Source organism: Fragaria vesca, linkage group LG7 (genome assembly GCF_000184155.1).
Source record: "Fragaria vesca subsp. vesca linkage group LG7, FraVesHawaii_1.0, whole genome shotgun sequence".
Lineage (NCBI taxonomy): Eukaryota > Viridiplantae > Streptophyta > Magnoliopsida > Rosales > Rosaceae > Fragaria > Fragaria vesca.
The window spans coordinates 11,480,651-11,490,256 of record NC_020497.1 but is presented as its reverse complement, the minus strand read 5'-3'; the positions used below and the strand labels follow the sequence as shown (position 1 = coordinate 11,490,256).

Sequence of the window (9,606 nt, the reverse complement as noted above, 5' to 3'; positions counted from 1 at the left end):
TACTACTCTCTCTCTCTCTCTCTCTCTCTCTCTCTCTCTCTCTCTCACCTCTTTTTTGGAGCGCTGTGTGGTATTAGTGGCAGAAAGCTTAGGCTGGCGTTTGTGGAGTTGTTGATGGGAGGAGAAATTAGGCTGTGGAGTGATTTGTGGGGGAGGAGAAAGAAGAGATGGGGTGTGAATCTTGTGATGAGATTTGGGGAAGAATGGCTTGTAAAGATCATGCAGTTCCTCAATTGCACTTGTGGGTTTAATGGGATCTGGAACAATAGGAAGAACAGAGACGGTTTGGGTTTGTGTTTGGGTTTGACTAGTGTTGTTGGAGACAAAACCCTGTTGACCAAATGAAGAAGAGAGGAGAGGGCTAGAGTGGAAGTGGTGGTGGTGATGATGGTCTGAGATGAAAGAGGTGGTTGGCTTTGTGGTGGTGGTAGTGGCGGTGGAGCAGCCTCTGACCACGGCGGTGAGATCCCAATCGTCTTCCATGTTTAATAAAGAAAGAAAGAGAGACCAGAGGCTTGTGAATCTGTACTTACATACAATCTAACGGCCTAGTTTAAAAGTTCGTATTGAGTCCGCAGCTTTGCGGTCCACGACAGAAGCGCTCCCATATTATCAGAGGCTTTTTCATTTCAAACTCCAACTATTTCCACAATTCCATTTCTGGGAAAGGATGTAGAAGACTGACTACTGTCACGTATTTAAAAAATAAATAGTAAGTCAACACACTACTGATGGCTAAAACATGGTCAGTATCGTTCCCATCCAAAAATCCAAGTAGACAACTAAACGAAACTGTATACGAATAAAACAGTGGTCTCTGTTTGTCACATTTGTTTCTTTTGTTACCGCTTCCAGTCTTAATTTCGGACTATGGACAACCTGGATTTGAACTTAAGCTTCACGTCTAAAATATTCTTCCACATGCAAACACCAAGGCGAAAACAACCAATTGATGACTGGAAAATGAAAGTCTCAGTCCACATACATTCTTTAAGGAGAATCAAAGCTTCATATATCTTACATGCGATACTCGGAACTCACTTTTAATAATTAAAGGAGCCCTTAATACCCTCAAGGCTCTCCCCCAAAGATAACCTGCAAGCCAACATGACCTCAAGTAAATCATCACGAGCAGGCGGAAATATTCTAACAGCAAATCAAAATGTTAAACAGGAGAGGAAGGAAAAGTCAGCGAGAAGCTAGTAACTTACCAGATCAAAATACAGTAAAATCAACATTATTGAAATGCCAAGACCAACCTCATTAACTAAAAGTAAAGGCAACAAGAGGATTCAAGGATGAGGAAATGTGCGGAAACAAAACAATCCACTGGTAAGGTTTAAATTCCGTTCAGCAAAGATTCCTAGCCTAAGCCTACATTCATGGATTTGAGGCTCACTCTATTTATTAGTTTTATACCAAGGCTCAGTTTTAGGCATGTATTGTCAAGAAACTGTAATAAACTAATTTAAGTAGCTCAAACTGTCACATTATAACAAAATTACAGGTGCTGCTCATAATTCTCGAGGCCCCTCAATGTTCTTTTATTAGTAAGTGTTATATTCTTTTCTTTTTTTAAAGGGACAGAGCCCCAAGAGGCTAGCCAACAAGCTAAAACCAGTACATGGACTTTGAGGTATGTATTATTTTCACACATTTGTGTTACTAACCCATCCCACATATGTGCATCCTCAAAATTGGAATAGATGTAATTTCCACTGTCTCTCTAACCATGTTCACAACTAAAATCCACGAGTGTTTGCCAAATGTTACTCTTTTGCCAATCTTACTGCTTGTAATGATTGTGCATTGAGAAACAGAGCTAAACCCAAACAATGTTGTTGTACAATTACCTCATATTCCTTTTCTACTTCAAATACTATAGGTGATTCCTTTTTCTTTTTCTTTTTTTTCTGACTCAATTATTGTAGGTATTCTCTTTACTGCCACAAGTATTGTAAGTATTCCCTTTCTTCTTCAAACACACTGGACTGTAGGTGTCCCTTGACGGCCTCATATACTTTAGGTTCCTGCCTAGGGGATGAAGATGAAAAACCCTTATTTTCTTCTCAAGTCATGCTATCCCAAAGCATAGCAGAGAAATTTGAAAGCCTTTTCTCAACTGACCCATGCGTAGCAACTCATTGGTTTGCCACCTTATCGCTTTTACAATGAAAAAGCAGAATTGAGAGTACCAGGACCAACATGATTTAAAAAAAATCAAGGACCAACATGATTTAAAAAAAATCAAGGACCAAACTGATCCTTAAAGTTTGAGGGGGTAAACTGAATTTAGTCCTTTAAATTATAACTAAGACATCTCTCTGGACCAAAAAAGCCAGTGTCAGAGTTTGGTCAATGTCTTAGTCTTGCGATTCCAAATAGAGTACTTTCTAATCATTATAGCTCTGAGAAAAGTTAGAATTTAATGTAACAGAATTTTACATCAAACTCTGACTACTATGTTCTTTGCGAGATATGCAGTATTTCCCTTCCCTGGTCCAACAACCTAGATGAACTACTAATAGGTCATAATCCAGCAAAACACATGCTAAGTCTCTATGGTAGATATTTAAAAATTGGAAAAGTTCAATCAAGATTAGCAAACAGGAATATTCAACCAAGAATTAAGTTTGTAATGCAAAATGGAGAACAGATCAATCTCTTACAAACTTCTCTTTCAATCAGCCCATTAATCTTCCTAAAATTCTTTAAATTATTGCATGAATGTTGATGTTTTCTATAATTGAGATACAAGAACTACAGGATTATCATTTTCAGATTCTGCAAGAAAGACTGGAGTTTTCACATTCTTAGTGAACTAGTTCATGGTTCCCGAAAATCTATCATATTGATGGCAAGACCGTTAAGGGAAAAATCGGAAACTAATGTTTTTCCAGTAATTTATCACATTAACACACTAAATCTATTCACAATTTTTTCTCACATGAAGACATCAATGAAATAAAACACCGATAGTTCCAAAACACCGAAAATTTTTCAGATTCTGGAAAAAGGACAGGAGTTTTCACATTCTTAGTCAACCAGTTCATGTTCCCGAAAATCTATCCTAACGATGGCAAGGCCCTTTAGAAGGAAAAATTAAAACTCGGTAACCAAGGTTTCCAGTAAACTATCATATATTAACAAATTGTCCCTCACATGAAGCCATCAATAAAATAAAACACTGATTGTTTCAAAACATGGTCATTGTGAAATCTTAATATCCTGGGATTCTAATCATGAATTTGCACCATGAAACATGTAAAAAGAAAATTTAAAACACTAGAGAAATGGAACTTACTTATGCATGCAGTACTTGAATTCTTGTCCCCTAACAAGATCTTTCTCTCCTTCTTCAAGCTACAATGAGAACAAAAGAAAGTGAAAATAAGAAATTTAACGTGTACTAGTCAATCACATAGAGCCTAATATACACCAACTTACTGGATCACTCTCATAGACAATCTCATAACAAGTTGGAGAGAGGCATTTCAAAACACAGTTCTCCTTGGCTATCATACTTGACTTGCACTGCCAGCCCCACAAGCCACTATTCCAAATGTAAAACAATAAGAAAGAGCAATTAGAGCACAAGCCATTTATCAGAGAAATAATCCCTATGACAATCTATTATTATCTTTAACAGAAACAAGAAACTGACATTTTGTTGGGAGCGAAAAAACAGAAGTAATGGATATTGGTCCTTAATCCTAATAGAAATGAAATATATCTGTTGTATCTGATTTTCTGATCCGGAACCGACAAAGGATGGCCCTCTTGGGACCAATTATAGATACGGCCAGCAGCTAAATGCAACCCTCATATCTCTCAACGGAATGTACAAGAAATAATACATATGTCATTGACATCTAACTATCTGACTTTGATTTACCCGGTATATGCATATATAAAACTCCCACTTATTTCTGAAGTTTCCCTATCACAACTATATGAACCTAAAATATCCTAGCTTCCAGAGACAATACCCAAGTTGCATTCTCAAATCAGGACTAGAATGGCTTTCGTTTCGAAGCTAGTTAAACATTGGTTGTTAAATGCTGACCCTTCAAAATTGGACCATATGCTAAGAATAAACATTACTAGACTTGCATAACTTAGCAAGTGAAAAAACTAACAAGAGTTGTCTCTAGAATCTCAACTGTATTCGATGGTTTTAACCGAATTCCACAACTGACACAGATGCCATATCAGCAAAGATTTGGAGGATGGTGTAGGTGGGTACCTCTCAATATCAGCATAGCATTGGGCCTTCTTCTGCCTTGTCTCAATGTCCTGTAAATTACCCACAAACACAAACCCAATTCAGAATCAGCAACAAAATTCACAACATAGAAAAACAGAGAAGAAACAAGAGGAGACATTTGGAGTACTACATACGGTGATTGGGCGACGGGACTTGGCGAGAACTATGGGAGAGAAGAGCAACGACAGTACTAAGAGGATTTGGATTCTGAGCGGAGAAGAAGGAGAGGAGGAATTTCGACACACCATTTTTCTTCTTCTTCGACTCGCTGGTTTACGAATGATCACTACTCTTGCTCTCTCTCTCTGGGCTTTGCTTCAATGTGATTTGCTGGGTTAAATTTTGTTGGGAGGGGTATTTTGGGAATTTAGCTACATACTCTAGAAATTTTTATAATAAGAAAATTTCAGATTTTAGTTTTTTTTTTTTTTAATTGGAATGGGTAATGGAATGATGGAATGATGAACTTTATGATTTTTTAAATTCCAGACTGCATATTCCATATTATTTTGTTTCATATATTGTTCTATTTTCTGATAACCTAATTGGTACCTAATCTTTTGGAGTAGTGCTAAAGTTAGGAGAGAAGCAACTAAGGAACAGTTGGTCTGCTATGGAAAAAAGTTAGAAGCCACCAACTTGTACGTGTACAAAGCTATAGGGCTACAACAGTACTGTTAAAATAGACCACAGTTATTGTCATTTTCGAGTAAACTAATTTGACATGTATAGTAGTTGAAAATGTAGAGGACTAGAGTCCGAAACTACCAAACAAGCAATTAGCATTTAGCAGTTGGGCAATTCAAGCTGATACGAATTCTCTATGTCAATCTGAAATACCCACTGACCAAACTCGAAGAGCAAATGATGAGGTGAAGATCAATAGAGCATGGAATCCACCTCATTGGGATACATGCTCTAAAAGTTAAAATCATGAATTCAAGTAACTTGTGACTGTGATCACTGTCATTATTCACTTAAGTGCAAACGAGCTAGGGAATGTTTGAATAAGTAGCACAAGGACAAACCATTAGAGGATTGTACTGTTTTGGCTCAGATGCATGTAAATCAGGCAAGGTAGGAACTAGGATGTTATACATGGTGACAAAACATGATTACACAACTAGCATCACAGTAATGATCACACTGCTGGTAAGCACCTAGACATCAACATAGAGTTAGCTCTGTCCTCACAAAACCTAAAAGGAAGCAGAAGAGCTTGCTGAAAATTATATTATCTCATCTCAAGAAGGGTTTACAAGCCTTAAATAGAATAGGATTAAATTCATTTTACCCTTATGAGGTTTCGAGTTGACCTCATTTCAGCCCCCAACCTCTCAATTTTGAAAATTTACCCCCTAAAGTTTATAAATTTCATCAGCTTTGCTTATTTGCTAAGAATCCGTCAAAATTGAATGTTAATTTTGACTTTATAGCTCACTTTTAGGGCTAGAACAGTCGGTAAACGACAAAAATCACACTTTATGACTCAATTTATAAGATTTCATGTTAGCATCTAACCTTCAAATTGGACAAAATCTTAACAAATAAGCTAAACTGATGAAAATTAGAAACTTCAGGAGGTAAATTTTCAAAAGTGAGAGATTGGGGGCTGAAATAAGCTCAACTTGAAACCTCAGGAAGGTAAAATAAATTTAATTCAATAAAATAATACACTACTGTATATCTAGGCTCTAAGCCCATTAACCTTAGCAATCCAATGAACCTAGCTATTTTCAATACTAGAAGTCTATAGAACACCATATGTATCTAATCAATACACTAATCCTAGACACGATGAATTGATCGATCGATTACATTAAGTCCATGAACAACCCAATATAATAACTCTTATGTGCAACATTCCGATGCAAGAAGGCCCTAGCTATACGTACAATCTAGAATATATAGGTTCTTCTGCTTCAAGCATATCGATCATCCATCTTCTGAGAAATATATAGTATATGATATGTTTGCTAAGAAAGACCGATCGATGCAATAAGTTGCTCCTGAGCATTGTATATTACCCCCGGCTCTGACGTACATGATTATATAGAGAAGGAATTAAGTGCACTTTTTCTGCAAGCACCCGATCGAATTAGGTAATCTAAAACCACACCACTTCTGGTACCTCTAGATCTTGACATCATACCTAGAGATCGATTAGAGTTAGGTTGCACCACAAAAACCTGAAAGGATTTAGAAGCTTGCTGGAAAACTTACTTTTATTCGTTCAAATCTCAAAGTGGTGTTCACAAGCCTTAAATAGAATGCTTCTCTCTATGTTCATGAACCCCAGCGCGCATTATACTGAACCTATATTTTATAAATAGAGTGAGAGACCATCTATCGATCAATACAGGAATAGTACAGTACACATATAAATTCATCGATCGACCTGAAGTAGCAAATTAAACTCGTGTATGCCATATCCCAAGTAGTAAGCCATGCCACTTGTATACCATCTAGTTATCAGCATAAAGGTTCTGAGTTACTAAGGCAGGCCGTGTGATGAAGACCTGAGCATGATTTAGGTCCCGATCGAGCATTCTAAATCCAAGTATATATCTTACGAAATACTTACGAGTGTGAAATAGAAGGAGTTAACAAATGGCACATTTACTTACTTCGAATAGAATTTATCAGGAATGAAAGACGGAAGAATGAGAAACGGAATGGAATAGTATGTGGAGATTTCAATTCTATTGAGCTGTTTATTTACCACATGAAATTAAAATAGGAACGTAATTAATTACTATTTTAATTACTAATGTACCCATAAAAAAAATGAATTACATTTTTCGATCACTCTCAACACAATTTTTTCTCTATATGTTGATCTAGTTTTGTTTATTATTTTGATTGTCTCAGTTGATAAATTATGTATAACAAACAAACCAAATGGACTATTTTGATTCAGTGTATTGATTGTAATCATGTGGTTACATATTAACAGTATAATACAGAGCCTACATACGTGGTTATATTGTAATCTCGTCTTTTCATAAATTATCTTTTACCATGATTTATCAAAATCATTTGGACCTAGTACTAGCATTTTAGGTGTATCTCAAACCGCAAGTTGCAAGGGTTGAACAACAAAATTAAGACATCATACTTTTATACATTTTAGTAATATTATATTGAAATCAAGGAGAAATTTTAAATACACACCTCTATTATTTTATGTTTATATTGAGATTTTATAGATAAGCTAAATGACCAAAACAAACATCTATTATTTAAAAAAAAAAATCGCGCTAAAAGTATTCTTTTCAACATCTTCTACCCTAAAATCGTTGAAAGCATGTTTTCGCCCCTAACCCCTACTTTTCTCCACAATTCATTTAGGTTGTTCTTTTTTTTTTTTTTTATATATCTATATTAGCTTTAGTTTGATCTTGCAGATCATGTTGTCAAGTACTGCATCTTTATCATGACATATTTTATAGAATAACTAGTTATCTATGTTTAATACACTACCATGACAAGCACTTTAGCCGACGAAAAAGTTTCGTCGGCCTGTTAGCTTAATTCGTCGGCTAAGATTTCGTCAGGAAAAGGTCGTCGGCGATGACTTTAGCCGACGAAAAAAAAATTTCGTCAGCTATAGTCCCACAGTTTAGCCGACGAAAAACATGTCGTCGGTTTTTTTCCTAGACTTTAGCCGACAAAACAATTAAGATATTCGTCGGCTAAAGTCTGTAATAAAAATTTTTTCCCAGACTATAACCGACGAAATATAGTCTGTTTCGTCGGCTAAACCTTATAAAAAATTTTAAAAAATAACTATAGCCAACGAAATATAGTCTGTTTCGTCGGCTAAACCTTATAAAAAAATTTAAAAAATAACAATAACCGACGAAATATGCCATAATTCGTCGGCTAAACCTTATAAAAAAATTTAAAAATACTATAGCCGACAAATAAACCTTTAAATATCATCGGCTAAAATTGCTGGTTCTTGAAAAAAAAACTGCAGAAACTTTCAACCACCTCCAATCACCACCAAAATTTGATAGAATCTTCCTCTCAACATTTCGAACAACTTTCTAGAAGAAGTCGAAGCCCAATTCTAAGCCTAAACAGGTCAATTGAATCAAAATATAAAAATCCCCAATTTTAAACCCTAAAAACTTCAAATCTTCGATTCTCCTCACACACACCGAATCGAGCTACCAAATTCTAGGGGAATGTAGTACTAATCAAACTCAACTTATCCATATATAGAACTCACCAAATGGTGACCTGAGGAAGGAGAAATTCGATCAACACCGAATCCGAACCGGCGGAGTTTTGGAGCTTGATTTATCCCTCATGGCGGCGCCACTTGATGCACCACCTGTCCAGCAATGAAGTAGAGACGACGGCGAAGCTTTTGGGACAAGTGTGGCGGTCTCCGGTGGCTTGACGGCGGAGCTAGGCCGAGAAGAAAATCCAGAACTTTTTCTGATTTTCTGACTTCATACCATCCACCTCCGGTAAAACTCCTATATAAAGAACTTTACCTGACGAAATTATTTATTTTCGTCTGCTAAACTCTTTTGAAAATTTTGGTTGACCGCCAAAAAATTTTGGTTGAAAATTTTGAAAATTTTTTGACTTTAGCCGACGACTTTTCACATATTTTCGTCGGCTAAAGTCCTTTGAAAATTTTCCTCCAAATTTGGTTTACCGTCAAAAAAATTTTGACCTTAGCCGACGACTTTTTTAATATCTCATCTGCTAAAGTCTATAAATTCACGAAAACGCTCATATCTCCCTCTATATTACGTAGTTCGGTCAAACCTTCTACACAAAAAACTTTCACGTAGATGAGACGCAACCGCCTATATAAAAATTTTGAGACATTTACCTTCCGACGATAGGGCTCCCCATAGGGAATAATAACTGTAAATAAGGTTGACCGCTACTATCGGCACCGAGACGTTACCCGATTTACGTGATTTTTGAATCATAGCCGTATTTCACCATTCTGAACACATCTTATTTCACGAGATTTTTGATAATTTTGCAGCCTATGTAGAGCTAGTTCACAAAGTTGTATAACCTACTAAACAAGTTATACAACATTAGTAGACACGTTGTGATTCCGATGACTAAAATTCACAAACCAAAATTTGACCGTCAGATATGATCATTATGACGAAAGATGTCTATGGTAAAAAATTCAACTGGATCCGACAACGTTAAGGGCTCGATCGAAACGGTCAACCCTAATCAATTGTCACTTATCACACGAAAACGCTCATATCTCCCTCTATTTACGTATTTTGGTCAAACCTTCCACATGAAAAACTCTCACGTAGATGAGACGCAACTGCCCATATAAAAATTTT

At 36.2% G+C, this 9,606-nt stretch overlaps 1 protein-coding gene across 1 annotated transcript in view; it reads right to left on the bottom strand.

The window, feature by feature from the left end:
- Window positions 1-2,988: 2,988 nt before the first annotated feature.
- The window catches only part of LOC101313853 (protein SCAI-like), a 20,605-nt gene continuing 13,987 nt past the window's right edge, over window positions 2,989-9,606 (bottom strand). The window contains exons 10-13 of the mRNA XM_004308578.1: window positions 4,402-4,582; window positions 4,247-4,296; window positions 3,448-3,553; window positions 2,989-3,363 (exon numbers count right to left, since the gene is read on the bottom strand). Of these exons, the coding sequence (XP_004308626.1) occupies window positions 3,301-3,363; window positions 3,448-3,553; window positions 4,247-4,296; window positions 4,402-4,582 (400 nt within the window). The 3' untranslated portion in view covers window positions 2,989-3,300. The remainder of the gene's footprint in view (window positions 3,364-3,447; window positions 3,554-4,246; window positions 4,297-4,401; window positions 4,583-9,606) is intronic.